Source organism: Cherax quadricarinatus, chromosome 60, assembly GCF_038502225.1.
Source record: "Cherax quadricarinatus isolate ZL_2023a chromosome 60, ASM3850222v1, whole genome shotgun sequence".
Lineage (NCBI taxonomy): Eukaryota > Metazoa > Arthropoda > Malacostraca > Decapoda > Parastacidae > Cherax > Cherax quadricarinatus.
Genome location: NC_091351.1, coordinates 11,886,941 through 11,904,841, shown reverse-complemented (window position 1 = coordinate 11,904,841; position 17,901 = coordinate 11,886,941). Strand labels below are relative to the sequence as shown.

Sequence of the window (17,901 nt, the reverse complement as noted above, 5' to 3'; positions counted from 1 at the left end):
TTCAATGAAGTCTTGAGAGTGACGGAGGTGGGCAGGAGAAAAAGTACCAAGAAAGGGAGTGAGGGTTTTGGTCAGCCAAGAAGCAAGAGAATAAGAGACAGAACCTCTAGAGGATATGATAGGACGAAGAGGAATATCAGGTTTATGAGTTTTGGGAAGGCCATAGAAATAGGGAAGAGAGGGACAGATGACACGAAACCGTTGAACAAGGTCAAAGTCAGGAGGACAGAGGTCGGAGAGAGTCCTTAGTTTTTTGTTGAAAGTTCTCTTGATGCGATCAAGAGGGTTGGAAACAAGAGGAGTGTAGGTGCGTGAATCAGAGAGCAAGACATCAGCTTTACGGAGGTAATCCTCGCGATCAAGGATAACTACCGAATTACTTTTGTCAGAAGATAGTATGACAATGTTAGTGTTGGATTTAAGAGAAGAAAGGGCAAGTTGGTAACGGCGTGGAAGGTGGTGATTCTTAGAAAACAGACTAACAAGAGCAGGAAGGAGAGCACCACGAAAAGTGGACAAGTCAGGAAGATTACGGAACGAGATTGACAAAAGGAATCAAAAGAGCTAATCAGGGAAATACCAGCGCAAGGAGTAGGCGAAGTGGCAAAGGAAAGGCCAAAACCAAGAAGTTCAAGCTCATACTGAGAGAGTGAGACAGAAGACAGATTAGTAACACAGTCAGTGAGGGAGAATTTAGACGAAGGGCTAGCTGAGATGAGACGTTGAAGTTTATTTTGTAGTTTGGAAGAATGAATTTGTGCATTCAGGCCAGCAGTGTCAAAGGCAATGGTAGAGAGAAGGTTACAGAGATCCTGTGATAGAGCCGCAAAGAGCGCGCGTTGACGTTGACGGAAAGTAAAGAAGGCATCTTCAACCTGTGATTTAGTAGAAAGAATGAGCTGTTGAAGTAGGAGACGGGTATGATCAGGAAGGGAGTGCCCTGGCTTCGTCTCTGTAGATGCCTTCCTCTCCCACTACATTGTAAAATGCTCCAAACTTCAGAACACCCGTGACTTAACCTGAATCCTCATTTTTTCTTTCTTTTTCTTCTTCTTCCTCTTCCCCTTTCCTCTTTCCTTTGCTCCTCTGGGTTGTCTTTTTCTCTCTCATGTCTCGTGTTTCTGTTCCTTCTTCATTTATTTCACCACTTCCCTTTCACGGACCTCTGTGCGCTTGCTCTCCCTCTGTGGGCATCTAGCTCTCTTGCAGTGCTCCCCTTCCTTTGTATTTGACTGGCTTGTCCTTTTTATTTCCCACTTCTACCACTACCACTACTACTACCTCTTCTTCTACTACTACTACAACTACTGATGAAATTAAGACACATGTGCGGCGTCTGGTTGTCTTTGTTGTGGACGTTTCGCCATCCAGTGGCTGGCTGGATGGCGAAACGTCTATGATGGGGATGCCCGGGTGTTGTGCATGTATCTTAATTTCATCTTGTCGGTATTATATACAACTCTTGTACTACTACTACTACCACCACCTCTTCCTGCCTATATAGAGCCGTCCTGCTCCACCTCTGGTTAGTGTGACTTTGTCAATGGTCCAAGTCGGACCGAAACGTCGTCGTAAGCTTCTCTCTTTTATGTGCGGGTTATTTGTGTATTGTTCCAGTCACGGTATTGTGCCTTTTTTTTGTTATAAATGAATATAGTCTCCTGTGCACGAGTTTCTCAAAGATTTTGGATAGCAATGTTAAGTTTGATATTGGCTATAGTTGTTTACATCTGTAGGGTCACCACCTTTATGTATTGGTGTAACCCTTGCTGTCTTGAGTAGTGTCGGGAAAGTGCTAGTTTCTAGTGACTTGTTAAAAAGTAATGTAATAGCATGCGAAAGGACATGGGCCGCTCACTAGTACAATAATGGTGGGACATGAGACAGATTCCCCGAGTTATTTTTAAGTGACTTTATAATCGCGGTGACCTCCGTGGGCTCAGTTGGTACAAGACAGAAGGAATTTGGGAAATTCCCATCTAGGTAGTCCCCGGCATGAGTGTTGGTACGTGGGATTTTACTGGCAAGATTAGATCCTATGGTTGAGAAGAAGTCATTTATCTTGCTAGCTGTATCGGTGGGATGCAGTGGTGTTTCATTAGGTTTAGTTAGGACAATATTCTTGGTTTTTTGTTTGTGGGTTCCCAGAATCTCGGAAAGTGTTTTCCAGGTCTTTTTTATATCTCCTCTTGTGTCAGTGAATCTGCTTGAGTAGTACAGTTGTTTGGCTTTCTTTATTACTTTGGTGAGAACTGATGAATAGTGTTTAAGAATATCTTTGTGTATTAAGCCCTGTCTATATTGCTTTTCATATTGGTGTTTCTTATCAATGGATTTCAGAATGCTGCTGGTTAGCCATGAGCAACTGAGCCGTTTATTCATGATCTGTTTTGTTTTTAAAGGACAATGTTTGCTGTATAGTCTAAGTAATTTGTTAAGAAAAATGTCTGTCCAATCGTCAACACCACTGGCCTCGGAGAATTCTGTAGGCCAGTCAACAGTCCCTAGGTCTGCTGTAAAATTCCTTATTGAGGCCTCGTCATGGAGTCTAAATGAAACTGTTGTATTCCAGTGGTGGTTTACTAATGTTTGTTAAGAGGAACGAAGGGTAGTGGTCTGTAATGCTGTCTGTGATTATCCCTGATTTAAGGGGGGCTTTATATTGGTCCATATGTAGTCTATGATGGTTGCACTTGTCTCAGTCAGCCTGGTTGGTTTAGTTATTGTCAGCATGAGAAGTGTGTTGTTCATATTGTTGGTGAAATTAGTTACAGGCTGATCATCTGGTAGGCCAAGGTTGATATTGAAGTCTCCAGCTAAGAGAAAGTGGTGCTTGTTCATTTGTCTGTTTGTTATTAGTGCCTTTAATTTCTCACTGAAATTTGGGATGTTTGTGTGGGGTACCTGGTAAATGGCACCGATTGTTATAGGCGTCTTAGGGTTTTTTACAGTAAAATTAGCAAAAATGTATTCCCCATATTCATCACTAAAGCAAGTGGTGCTAATACAAGATAGTTGGTTAAAGTAATAGATTGCAATACCACCCCCAGCTTGGTATGGTCTGCAGTTGTGAACTACTGTGTATCCTGGTAGTGGGTAGATATCTATTGTGTCCTGCTTAAGCCAGGTCTCAGTAAGAATAATGCAGGAGAAGGGTGCCTTTAGTGACTCAAGGAGTGCCAGGAGGTCATCATAGTGTTTGCTTAAGGACCTGATGTTGTAGTTAAGAACTGATAGACTTTGAACAGTGTTTAGGATAGTGCTGGCTTGTGGTGCTGTGTAATAAAGGCAGTTACTTTCCAATAAGTTTTGATTGGGTGTTAGATTATGGAGATTTAGATCAGGGTCAACGTGATCATTCTGTCAACAAAAAAAAATCCCTTCACTCAGTCTGAGCCTATTCTTATTATTGGTGATTATAATGCAAGACACAAAAGCATTGGAAACTCACAGTTTGGTAATCGTAATGGTAATCAACTGTTGTCACTCTTAAACAGTCATGATAATGTGCAAATTGTAGGTGACCTTGAACCCACACATATCTATGGAGGCATCCTTGATCTGTGCCTGAACTTCCACATTACTTCTGCCAGTTGTGAGTCTTCCATTGTAACAGATATATCGTCAGATCATTTCCCAAGGCTAACCTCCCTAGATATCGGTAATACTATCCTCCCTGGTGGGATATTCAAACGGAAACGTTTTAATATTCCCCCTGATCAGCATGATGACTTTGTTGCACATGTGACTGACTGGTATAATTCCTATGAGTGTATCTCTGTCGAGACTTTTAACAATGACCTTGTGAGCAGTATTCAGAACTTCTTAGAGCCGCCACTGAAACCTCCTACTACTCTAAATCCAAATGATTTCCATAATAATCATAAGTCTTATAAAAACCATACCTATTACAGTGATTCTAAACTTTGAACACTGAAACGTACTGCTCGCAGACTAGGCCTAGCCTATAGAAACCGTCGTACCCCTGAAATGCTGAGCCTCTTCCAAACTGCCCTTGCTGCTGCCAGAGAGCGTATGACAGAGCTGCGGCAAACAGTCTGGGAACAATTTGTCAATGCTCACACCCCACTTAGCCGGGCATGGAGGGACATAAATAGAATTAAGGGTAACAGAACTGGGCAGATTGCGCACCCTCATCCCTTGCATAGGGCAAATGAGTTAGTCAGTGCTTGGGCTGCTACATCTAGCTATGACAATCTTCCTAGTACCACACAGGCAAAATTAATGGACAAATATGATGCAAGGGAGAGGCTTGTTTGTTTTATGCTCAGCAAGGCAGATGACTGCAACATTCCTTTCACTAATTATGAACTTGATGCAGCACTAACTAAGGGCAACTCCACGTCGCCTGGTGAGGATGGTATTACTTACAACATACTCAGATTGCTGTGTCAAGTACCAGGTAATCCTTTACTTGAATTATATAACATGAGCTATGTCACTGGGGAGCTCCCTAAATCATGGACCAACAGCCTCATTATTCCCATTCCGAAGCCCAATCAACAAAACTCATTTCGCCCAATATCCCTTACTAGCTTCTTGTGTAAACATTCGAAAGGGTGATTCTTAATCGTCTTATGCACAGAATTAAGCAATTCTTGTCTCCCCGGTTGCATGGCTTCATGCATGGATCGAGTGTGGATCATTGCATTACCAACTTTCTCACTTTGCACACTGACAGCTCATACACTACGTTCCTTGACCTTAAATCCGCTTTTGATGTAGCCAACCGACATGTAATCATTAGTGAACTTGCCAGAATGGATGTTGGAGGATGGCTTCTCCGCTGGATTAAAGGTTACCTGTCCAACAGAAAGTCGTCTGTGTTGTTCCAGGGACATAGAAGTGTAACTAAAGATTTTGAATTAGGAACCCCACAGGGAGGTGTGCTTAGTCCCACCCTTTTCAATATTCTGATTAATGCCTTACTTAATGCTATGCCTAGCCAGCCTCATCATTATATGGTTAGTTTTGCTGATGATATAATGATTCACACCACCAGATTCTCCAACACCCAAAACTTTCTTAATCATGTACTAGCCTCATGTCAGGACCTGGGGTTAATAATCTCAGGGGATAAAACAAAGACACTCAACAGGCGTCCTCCTCGACAGAGAGGCACAGTTCGTCAGATCCAGTTGCATGATGGGTTTCTTCTAGAATATGTAAGCAGATACAGGTATCTAGGCTTTGAGGTCCCACTACTTGGACCTGTTGTAACGAAACCTTGTCGCCAATACAAAGAAAGGCTGAGAGCACTTAAAGTTGTGGCAGGTTTTCACCCCAGGTATGGAGTTAATGTTAAAATTGTGAAAATGATATATCTTGCTTATATTAGATCATTGGTTGATTATGCAGCGCCACTACTTGCACTCGTGTCTGACTGGAAGCTTGGAGGGCTGGAAAAACTGCAAAACGAAGCAATGAGGATCATCCTAGGATGCCCTCATACTGCCAAAATTTTAAATATGCGGAAAGAACTTAATATTCCAAGCATTAGAGATCATGTTACTGAAAGAAATATCCTTATTGGGGTCAATATGCTTAGGTTAGCCCATTCAAACCCCTGCACAGAAGCCCTCCAAACTTTCCTCAGCACTGGTGAACATCCTTCCAGATGGATCGAAAAAACTGGAACTGACCTCCGCATAAACCAGCTACGTGATCTATGTCAAGTTAGACAACAGAGACATTTCCCTGCTCCAAGGGATATTACCCCATTCCAAACTACCATTCCTCCATTTCCCCCCAAAACTCTTCTTAAATCACAACCAAAGCTTCGTATTGAAGCCAAACATGATGCCTTAAGCTGTACTGATAACTTAGTCACACAGAACACTCTTTCACAAATTATTTACGTTGATGGTTCTGTTCACCAGTCCACTGGTGCAGCTGGTAGTGCTGCTGTTGTCATACAGTGATGGCTCTCATAAAGAAATTGGAGCACGCATCAATAACTGGGCCTCTACCCTTCAAACAGAACTGTTTGCCATACTCCTTGCACTCAAATGCATCCATGTATCTAAGGTTGACACTTTAATTGTAACTGATTCTCTGTCATCCATAAATGCTCTCAACTCATTAAGTATAAATTGTGGCATGCTTGTGTCAGAAGCCAGACATAGGTATGGTAAAATTGTGGACAGTGGAGTCAGAGTGCACATGCTGTGGATTCCATCTCACATTGGACTTCAGATGCATGATAGAACTGATAAAATGGCTAAGCTGTATGCTTTCAAAGAGGGGGTAGATTACAATCCTGGGTTGTCAGTTAGCAGTTTGAGAACAATAATACGAAAAGAATTTTATTGACTTAAGACTTAGGGAGATTGACACAAGTCAGTCTATCTATCATCATTCCATCATGCAGGAGGAGCCACATGTCTATGGTGCATCCAACAAGATAAGCAGACTCTTGGATGTCACTACCGCCCGGCTCCGGCTGGGTTACAAGTATCTATGGCAGGTTAAATCACCACCACCAGATGTAGACCAAACGAAATGTAAACTTTGCCAGATGGACTATTGTCACACCCTGCGTCTATGTACTGGAGTGTGATCAAATTAATGAATTTAGAAACAACTCACTCAGAAATGTTCAAGAAATGGCAAAGTATTTTATCCACAGTGGTATATTACAGACCATTCTGGAGAAATACCCTGACTTTGCTAGCTCTGTGTGTGTGTGTGTGTGTGTGTGTGTGTGTGTGTGTGTGTGTGTGTGTGTGTGTGTGTGTGTGTGTGTGTGTGTGTGTGTGTGTGTGTGTGTGTGTGTGTGTGTGTGTGTGTGTGTGTGTGTGTGTGTGTGTGTGTGTGTGTGTGTGTGTGTGTGTGTGTGTGTGTGTGTGTTTGCGTGTGTGTGTGTGTGTGTGTGTGTGTGTGTGTGTGTGTGTGTGTGTGTGTACACGTACTCACCTAGTTGTACTCACCTAGTTGAGGTTGCGGGGGTCGAGTCCGAGCTCCTGGCCCCGCCTCTTCACTGATCGCTACTAGGTCACTCTCCCTGAGCCGTGAGCTTTATCATACCTCTGCTTAAAGCTATGTATGGATCCTGCCTCCACTACATCGCTTCCCAAACTATTCCACTTACTGACTACTCTGTGGCTGAAGAAATACTTCCTAACATCCCTGTGATTCATCTGTGTCTTCAGCTTCCAACTGTGTCCCCTTGTTACTGTGTCCAATCTCTGGAACATCCTGTCTTTGTCCACCTTGTCAATTCCTCTCAGTATTTTGTATGTCGTTATCATGTCCCCCCTATCTCTCACGTCCTCCAGTGTCGTCAGGTTGATTTCCCTTAACCTCTCCTCATAGGACATACCTCTTAGCTCTGGGACTAGTCTTGTGTGTGTGTGTGTGTGTGTGTGTGTGTGTGTGTGTGTGTGTGTGTGTGTGTGTGTGTGTGTGTGTGTGTGTGTGTGTGTGTGTGTGTGTGTGTGCATATATTTGTACGCTCGTGTGCACATATCTGTGCGTGCGCCCTCGTGTGTATGTGCACGTGCATGCTAGTGTGGGTGTATGACCCACTTAATATTTGTATTTATAACTCATTACAATTGTGACCAGGTGTGGATGTACCAGTGGTTCATTACTTTATAATTTATTCATGACTGTAACCATGTATAGGAGTGAGGCTGATTCATTACCTTTGTAACTTGCCATGATTGTGACCAGATCTACCAGGAGTTCATTACCTTTGTAACTAGTTCAGCTATCATAACTTTGGGATCCAGTCCCTGGACCCATTATGTACCTTTGTAATCTTATGACTACCACCCACAGGATGGGTATGAGGTGCATAATAAAGATATTAAACTAAATGGAGGGGCTTGGATGGTTGTTTAATTATGTATTTGGAGCTACTCTCAGTTTCCTTGGATCAAACCTGATTACCTTCTACTCTCATGCACTGTATGACCCCCTACAGGTTTAGCACTTCCCCTTGATATAATAATAATAGTAATAATAATGGGATATAGGACAAGGTTAAGTGAGCACTCGTCAATAACCTCTAAATATTTGAAATGACGTGCTTATAGTTCCGGTAAACTATGAACATGAGTATGTGTATATATGTATGTGCACATGCATAGACACACACACACAGACACATACACAGAAACACACACAGAAACACACACAGAAACACACACAGAAACACACACAGAAACACACACAGAAACACACACAGAAACACACAGAAACACACACAGAAACACACAGAAACACACACAGAAACACACACAGAAACACACACAGAAACACACACAGAAACACACACAGAAACACACACAGAAACACACACAGAAACACACACAGAAACACACACAGAAACACACACAGAAACACACTGAGACAGACACACAGACAGACAGACACAGACACACACAGACAGACAGACACAGACAGACACACAGATACACACACATACACACAAACAGGCCTAGTGTCTAATCGACATGTGCCTAGGACAAAATGGTAACTAACACACACACACACACACACACACACACTACATGTATGTAAATCCTTATATTTGGTATATACTACTACTTACTACTACAAATAATACAAGTTAGTACCATAAGGAAGTCATTCTCTATCACATTCATATAAAGACTATATGATGGCCACTTTCTATCAGCCTGGCCTATCATGGAAAGTTTAAAGAGCACAAAAAATGGTATGGTCAATTTGGTGTGAGAGAATATGTTTTCATCACTGCCAAGTGATCACTGAGTGACACGGCTAGCCACAAACGCCAATACACTCAACACTCACGTGCCACATACTACCATTTAACCCCAACATTTTAATTTAACATAGTACACCCAGCGCTATTATGCCATCATGTAAGAATTATGTAGTGAGAACACGTGCAGCGCACTTCACACTTTTTATGTAGAAATTACATGGTGGGAACATAAGCAGTGTGTTGATTTGCTATTCTAAAGTTACATAGTGGGAACATATGCATTGTGCAGCTACATTATTCTGAGTTACATGGAGGGTACAAGCAGTAAGCTGTTAAGTTACTCCATGAACTACATGGTGGAAACAAGCAGTGTACTGTTAAATTATTTCATGAATTACAAGGAGGAAAAGTCATGTGCTCTTAAACTACTCCAAGAGTTAAATACATGATAAAAATACATAAAGTCCCTTCCCACAAAAGTCACCGAGTATGAAGCTAGCCATGTTTCCCAGTCATATTCCATCATACCTACCCACTCAATATTTAATACCACAAAATACATTCATGTTTAGGAGTGGCAACTAAATTATTGACGTTAGCAGTGCTAGTGTAGACACACTGCTTACCATGGATACTGAGACAAGGAGAATGTGGTGCTCATACCTTCAAGCTCTTAAAAAAAATCTATGGCACAGAAAATTGGGGTTTCAGTCTATCTTGTGAATTATTTCTTTAATGATAGCTACTGTCTTCTAAATAATTCTTTTCTTACACTTACTGTAGTCTCCTCTCTCTTACCCTCATTACATATCTTTCAATATCTATACATTCTCATTGATTCTATTCAATTCTCTCTCTTCCATTCTCAATCTCTTATTCTCATACTCTCTCTTATTTTCTCATTATCTCTCTCCAACAATTTCTCTCTCCCTCCCCCTTTCTCCCCCTTATCTCTCCCCTTCCTCTTCCTCTCCCCATTTTTCTCCCATTCATTCTTGCCCATTCTCTCTCTCCCCCCATTCAAGAATTTACACAAAACAAACCAATATAAAGTAACCACACTGGCCCCAAAGATTATATTAATGACACATCTACAGTAGCTTACAAGAAATATGTAAGCATTTAGCAACATATTTTTAGCTTATCCAAACAAATTAGATAATCATTTCCCAAACAAACATAAAAAAACAATAACTGATGAGAAACCCTATGTATCAAATTCCTAGCCAAGAATATCCTCATCCACAATGGGAAGACAGCAATGACCAGGACATGAAGCCACTCATGGCAAAAGTCTTCCTTTAATAAATGTTCTGAACTGTACACAAGTGTCCTTAGAACTCAGTCTCTTGGTATCACCACATTATTTACTAGCCTTGTTGACTGCCAGATCAACCAGGCTGTTGCTGCTAGTGGCTTGCTGGCCTACATAGCTATCATAGTCTGGCTGATGTGACACCTGGCTGAGGTGCCGAGTCACATGTCACTCCAAGAATATCAACTTCACAGCTGGGCTCTATGACTCTTCCATTAATTCTCACTACAGTTGCTTTAGCAACATCATGTTGTCTAGACATCACCATCTTTTGTTTTCTCAGAAGCAAGTATAACCTGTCATCATTTTTATCAGGTTGATATACAGTAATGGACTGATGTAATTACCTATTTGTACCTACGGGAGCAAAGCAATGCTCATGGTGTCCCGTCTTTAATAATTTGTTCATTATGTAATTTTACCTAAATTTTTAATGGTTGAGGGACTTACTACATCCTCTTGTAATTCACTCAATTGATCTACCTCTATTTGTTAAGAAAAATGTTCCTATGAGCAGCTAACATTTCCTCTCTTGCTTAAGTAAATGTTAGAGTGCAGTCATCTGCATAGGCATGAGTTGAGGTACATCAATGAAACGGCACCAATTAAGCAGTTTACAGACTGCACTATTAAGATCCTGAAGCAAGAAGCACTGTATACACCTATTCACCTAACATATAACAAGGAGCTAATTGGAGTTTGTGAGTTGCATTTTAGAGCTGTCAGAGAAGTGGCCACTTAAGTCTCTCTAGCAGTTTGAATAACTTGAACTGGTGGAGTCATCTCCCATTATTTGCTCCATTAGTACAGTTCACTAGAAGTTTTGTCATGTAGCTAAATATCAAGAAAGAAAATGTTGGAAACATACACAAAGTAATTTACAGAGTAAGAGTTAAAGGTGTAATGAGATGAGGTTACCCATGCACCACTGCTGCAATACTTACCAGATGACCTTAGAGCAGTAGAAGCACATATGTTTGAAGGGCGGCCAGAAAAATTTAATGTTGATGCTCCTATCTTTGACTGGGCTAAGTTACTCTTGCTAGAATTCCGATCTCTTAGTCCATTCACTGATACATTAGCCATAGAAGCTGATCTGCAAAAAATTAAAAAATATTAACTACAAATAAAATAATTTACATCAAGAATTTTGATGTACAGCAAAGCCAAAGGTTATATACAAGTTAACTTTGTTAAGTCAATTATAGGCTATTAGTCACATGATTTGCAACAAACTAGTAGCTTACCTACGAAGTGTACCAGTAACAGTGGGTCGAGCAACTCGCCTTGCAGGTGGTCGCATCTCTGGTGCTGAATCTTCAGGTTCTGTTCAGAAACAGAACTAATTTAAGAAATATACAGTACTCAGATCATCACTGAGGAGGCCAGATATTGGACAATGATCCCTGTTATCAACTGGTAAGTAGACACAGTACAGTACTGTATTCCAAGATCTGGATATCTGTCTCAAAGCAAGAATTTGCTTTAAAGCAGTACAGCTAACTGGCTGGAAATACATACCTTGATCTAGACTAAGCTACTTTCATGTATTTAATCTGCAAATTAGCATAAAATAACATGGTCTATCCCTTCATATATAGACATACTAATCACATAACACAGATCTCTTAATGGTTCAGGAAACACTGACCCCGCAGTTGTCCAAGACATCACTTCTTAGACTGGAAATAGCTTACTGTCAAGTCAACACTGGATGGTCAGCTGATAGCTTAATTTTTCATGCAGGATCTACTATATGCCTACAAATAACTTAATCCTCCTTCCCTTCCTCCTTACCTCAAAATAAACTGACCCAATTCCAAATACCTCGTAGAACTGGCAGGAGGGAAAAGGGAGGTAACTTGCCCTGATTTCAATTTGCATTCATGTACCTCATCTATTGGTTCAATGTTTGTGGCAAAACCCAAATCAGGCCAGAGATACAGCAGTGTTAGGTTTTAACAATGAGGTGAGCTACCTGCCTGGCTAGCTACTATTTAGAGTAGACTTGTGCCAAGACTTCATTTCATTTTTTAAAAAATAGGGAAGAATAAATATTTTGTGAACCATACCCCCGGCCGGGATTGAACCCGCGGTCATAGAGTCTCAAAACTCCAGCCCGTCGCGTCTATGACCGCGGGTTCAATCCCGGCCGGGGGTATGGTTTATTTGCAATCGTGTCATTACGATTTCTTAAGTCAAATATTTTGTGTTGTGTGTGTTATTCAAAGCTTCTCCCCCATTTCAACACTATTTAACGACTAATCGTGCCAAGCAGTACACATCCACTGGTAGAAAGAAATGCCCTGGTGGTCCTAAGCCAAGGAAGACCACAATTCTGGACATTTAATTGGATATTTTATGGAGATCTGACAAAAATGAAAAAAAAAAAATAGTGAAATCATCATAGACAAAGGCCTATCTTCTTCTGCAGCTTGCACTGTCTGTCTGCAAGGAGCTAAGTGAAACTTGTGAAGTATATATGTAAAGCTGCTAAGAAATTATTCTGAGTCTATAGTCAATTATTGTACCATATGAAAAAGTTTTTATGCTTTTCTGCTCATTTTGGATCAAATATCAAAATCAATGTGCCAGAATCACAGCCAACCATTAACTCCAGCATTCACTCCATGACTATCAGTGCCAGAAAGGTTTCAGTTAGCTACAGTAATTGGCAAGTACTGTGCTTTAAAATTATTTTTCCTGTATTCTAGTTACCTTTGAAGAGTTTGAAGAGTTTCGAGAGTTTCACTACTCTCGGAGCCCGGCTGTATTGTATGCTGTATTGTAATAACTCTTAATTCAACAAACATACACTGCCTAGTACAGAAAATATATTTATTTAAAGTGGGATTAGAAACTAAGATTTTCTAATCCCACCACTGATATAAGGTAAGCCTGCACTGCAACAGTAAATATAATACAATTCCATGACCACTTCATGCATACCATTGGAGGTGGATGAACTAAGCCTGCCTCTCTTTGCCGGCGATGAAATTCCACTACCACTGCCTTGTCGCTTCAGGGGTGATCCTGGAGCTTTCAGCTTCGAGCCTTGAGGCAACCTAAGACGGCTAACGGTGGTTGGAAGTTTTGACATTGTGTAGGTGCTGAAATCATGGATAAGGAAACTGTTACCATAAAGTTTATTAACAGAAACAACTTTTTACAGTTCTTTAAATATTTACATTTTATTAGTCCGAGTTGCTAATCGTGATTAAAGTACACATTTGTAACAAGATTATTGTTATACTCATATGAAGTGCTGCTACTCTCACAGACATCTTCAAACCCTTGCATCAAGAGCCCTTCACTCCATTTAAGGTGCTTTGATACCAGTGAAGGGCTCTTGATCTGTGGAATTGGAGCTATCCTCCTCCTAGTAATGAACTTGATTGTATCCCATTCCCCAAGCACTTATGAACCCTATGGGTTTAGGACTTCCTCCTGAATGCAATAATAATATTCCACTGTGCCACGGTAAGTTTATTTAGGTGCAAATATACCTAACTACAATTATCATACATAGTTGACCATGCAAAATAATCAGTGAAAAATATAGTGAAATTCCAAGCACTTTTGTGATTTCCCACATTATCAAGGAATAGTATTACTTTTACTACTGATTGATAATGTGAAAAATTACAAAAACACCTGGAATTTCACTATTAATTTTCATTGTGATTATTTTGATTATTGTGATATCACCTGTTTACTGTGATTTTTATTGCATACTTTAACAAGTGTAAATTACCTAGGATAACCCCCCAAAAAAGTTCTTGCACAACAAAGTCAAAGTGACTTCATTTCCTCTGGGATCCTCAAAAGGATTCCTTTCCTTCTCTGATACTCAGACTATATTATATTCATAGGAAAGTGCTAAACCTATCATGGTCATAGAGATCCTGGGTAACGGGAGATAACAATGCCTCGCTTGCCATGGATTCAAAACCCTCGTGTTCCGTGGTTTACTCTGTAGATATTTTGCCAACCAGTGGCTTTATCGATACAATACACACACATGAACTTAAGAATAAAGACGAGGTTATCAGTACCTCAGCTTTGAAAAAGTATTCTTATATTCTCATTTCGTGGTGAGTAAATAAGCTTATTTAAGCACAGGTACATATAGTTACAATTATAACAGTGTAAATTATCTAGGATAACCCAAAAAAGCTAGTGACTTATTCCTATTGGGGTCCTTACTTATTTCCATTGGGGTTCATAGATTTTGGTTTAAAAAGTTACACACTTATTAGAAACCGTTTCGGGTGGTGGGACCTCGATCACTTTTGAAACGATCAAGGTCCCAGGACCAAAATGTTTTCTAATAAACATGTCGTAATGTTTGTTCACGTGTCTTTAGACCACTATGTTGGTATCAATCACCAAGGTTTATAATGCTGATCATTTTGAAAAAATGTAAATCAACATCTGAGTTGCATCAAGTAGGTAGGTTTACTTTGGTACAGGATTATTATTATAATCAAGGGGGAAGCGCTAAACCCGGAGGATTATACAGCGCCTGGGTGGGGGATGTGGAAGGCATTCAGGCTTAATTCGGGGAACTGGAGCACAGATCCAATTCCCTAAATCAAGAGCCCCTTACAACATCAAGGAACCTTCCTTGAGGGGTTTGGTACAGGAACACATAAGTACAATTATCTTACACAGTGACAAGTATAAATTACCCGCCAGGATAACACAAAATAATCAGTGATTTATTTCCATTAGGGTCCTAATATTTTATTATTTAAAGCCTAGCTGTTAAGATACAGTGGCATTCTGTCAATTATAACCTCCGGGAAGTGCAGCCAAAATTCCTCGCACCATCATTACATTACTACAAGTTAGGGGAGAGCCATAAACCCGTATGGCTTCACACGATCCCTGGGAGAATGGGAGGCACTGAGGTTCAGGTCCAATCCCTTGGATCAAGAGCCCCTCGGCGCTATCAGAGACCCCCCTTCCCTTAGAGGGTTTATTTTTTGGTTTTCTTAAAAAGCCACCAGGCACGGTGGCCTGGTGGCTAAAGCTCCCGCTTCACACACGGAGGGCCCGGGTTCGATTCCCGGCGGGTGGAAACATTCCGACACGTTTCCTTACACCTGTTGTCCTGTTCACCTAGCAGCAAATAGGTACCTGGGTGTTAGTCGACTGGTGTGGGTCGCATCCTGGGGGACAAGATTAAGGACCCCAATGGAAATAAGTTAGACAGTCCTCGATGACGCACTGACTTTCTTGGGTTATCCTGGGTGGCTAACCCTCCGGGGTTAAAAATCCAAACGAAATCTTATCTTATCTTAACTTTATCTTAACTCTTATCTTAACTCTTATCTTATCACAGCACATGGGGTGGGGGGATGCAGGGAGGCAACAATAAGATCTGATCCAAGGAGGCTCAGGTCTAATCCCTTGGATCAAAAGCCTCACCAGCATCAAGGCACCTTTCTTCATGGTAACATCCACCGGTGCAAGTAAAAGCTTACCTTACTAAAGCTTATTTAAGCGTGGCAGCAGCAGCGGCAGCTTGAACTTCCACCATCAACAATTTTGAACACATACCAAACATAAACACTACTCCTCATTGGCTAGAACCACAGCTCCCTCCACCACTCAGAGTCCTCCTCCTCGCTCTACCAGCCAATCAGAATCTCACTTTTTTTTAAGTAATGGCGGGAGAATATGAGTTTCCGGAGGTAAAATTCGGAAAACAAATAAATAATTTATTACAGACATAATACACAGTGATTTATGGTAAATATAAGCGAAACTGAGCTCTCAAAACTTAAGGAAGACAGAGTGGGTCCCAGTGATATTTGGATTAATTAGCAAGTAACAGTTTAAATTACATGAATTCTAAATATATAAGAACATAAGAATGTAGGAACACTGCAGAAGGCCTACTGGCCCATACGAGGCAGGTCCTTATCAAAACGACATCTACCTAAAGCTAGTAATAAAGTTGTTAGGTAAGACACATATGCAACAGTTAGGTGAAGATTGAGACACTTATGCAGCATATAGGAATCTTTATTCAGGAAACGTTTCGCCACACAGTGGCTTCATCAGTCCAATACAAAGAGGAAGGCGTAAGGAGAGGAGGAGTATGAGGTAATCAGTCCCTCAGCCTGGAGTCGATGTGTTCAGTCCATCAATCTTGTAGAATGTACAGCATAGGGCCGTAGACGTGGCTTATATACTGTAGTGAGGTGACGTGAAGCAGGCGGAGGCGGGGTCATAGTGGTACCATCCACTAGTCGAAGTAGGTCTTCGTCCAAAGGTTGAACAAGTGTTGAAGAATTCTTTGTAACAAGATCCCATGATGCTGCAGTGTCTGACAGTTGTGATGAATGGTTTGAAAAACCGACAAGTTGAAGATTGAGACACTTATGCAGCATATAGGAATCTTTATTCAGGAAACGTTTCGCCACACAGTGGCTTCATCAGTCCAATACAAAGAGGAAGTTAAGACACATGTGCAACATCTGGATATCTTTATTGTAGACGTTTCGCCATCCAGTGGCTTTATCAATACAGATTCTAGGACATAATAGGAAGACAGAAGAACTATATACAAAAGATGAGGTAATCAGTCCCTCGGCCTTGGAGTTAGTGTTCACAGCATCGTGGTGGAGGAGAGTCTGGAGCAAAGGCTAGAAGACTGGCGTTTATATACGCGTCAGTGGAAGGGACGGGCAGCAGACGAGGGCAGTCACTGGTAGGCGGGATTCCCCAGTGGAAGTAGGTCCTTCCCAAAGAGATGGGTTAGTTGCAGCAGCCGTGAAGAAGGTCTTGTAGATGTCCTCTGAATCAAGATTCCATGATGTTGCAGTGTCTGACAAGTTGTGCAAGAAAGGTATAAAATACCGACAATATGAAAGTTAAGACACATGTGCAACATCTGGATATCTTTATTGTAGACGTTTCGCCATCCAGTGGCTTTATCAATACAGATTCTAGGACATAATAGGAAGACAGAAGAACTATATACAAAAGATGAGGTAATCAGTCCCTCGGCCTTGGAGTTAGTGTTCACAGCATCGTGGTGGAGGAGAGTCTGGAGCAAAGGCAAGAAGACTGGCGTTTATATACGCGTCAGTGGAAGGGACGGGCAGCAGACGAGGGCAGTCACTGGTAGGCGGGATTCCCCAGTGGAAGTAGGTCCTTCCCAAAGAGATGGGTTAGTTGCAGCAGCCGTGAAGAAGGTCTTGTAGATGTCCTCTGAACCAAGATTCCATGATGTTGCAGTGTCTGACAAGTTGTGACTGCCCTCGTCTGCTGCCCGTCCCTTCCACTGACGCGTATATAAACGCCAGTCTTCTTGCCTTTGCTCCAGACTCTCCTCCACCACGATGCTGTGAACACTAACTCCAAGGCCGAGGGACTGATTACCTCATCTTTTGTATATAGTTCTTCTGTCTTCCTATTATGTCCTAGAATCTGTATTGATAAAGCCACTGGATGGCGAAACGTCTACAATAAAGATATCCAGATGTTGCACATGTGTCTTAACTTTCATATTGTCGGTATTTTATACCTTTCTTGCACAACTTGTCAGACACTGCAACATCATGGAATCTTGGTTCAGAGGACATCTACAAGACCTTCTTCACGGCTGCTGCAACTAACCCATCTCTTTGGGAAGGACCTACTTCCACTGGGGAATCCCGCCTACCAGTGACTGCCCTCGTCTGCTGCCCGTCCCTTCCACTGACGCGTATATAAACGCCAGTCTTCTTGCCTTTGCTCCAGACTCTCCTCCACCACGATGCTGTGAACACTAACTCCAAGGCCGAGGGACTGATTACCTCATCTTTTGTATATAGTTCTTCTGTCTTCCTATTATGTCCTAGAATCTGTATTGATA

At 41.5% G+C, this 17,901-nt stretch overlaps 1 protein-coding gene across 1 annotated transcript in view; it reads right to left on the bottom strand.

Moving 5' to 3' along the window:
* LOC128694427 (carboxy-terminal kinesin 2-like) overlaps positions 1–15,608 on the bottom strand; it is a 63,289-nt gene extending 47,681 nt beyond the window's left edge. Inside the window, exons 1-4 of the mRNA XM_070097964.1 lie at positions 15,521–15,608; positions 12,981–13,141; positions 11,279–11,357; positions 10,976–11,127 (exon numbers count right to left, since the gene is read on the bottom strand). Coding sequence (XP_069954065.1) covers positions 10,976–11,127; positions 11,279–11,357; positions 12,981–13,131 — 382 coding nt within the window. The 5' untranslated portion in view covers positions 13,132–13,141; positions 15,521–15,608. The remainder of the gene's footprint in view (positions 1–10,975; positions 11,128–11,278; positions 11,358–12,980; positions 13,142–15,520) is intronic.
* Positions 15,609–17,901: the final 2,293 nt, after the last annotated feature.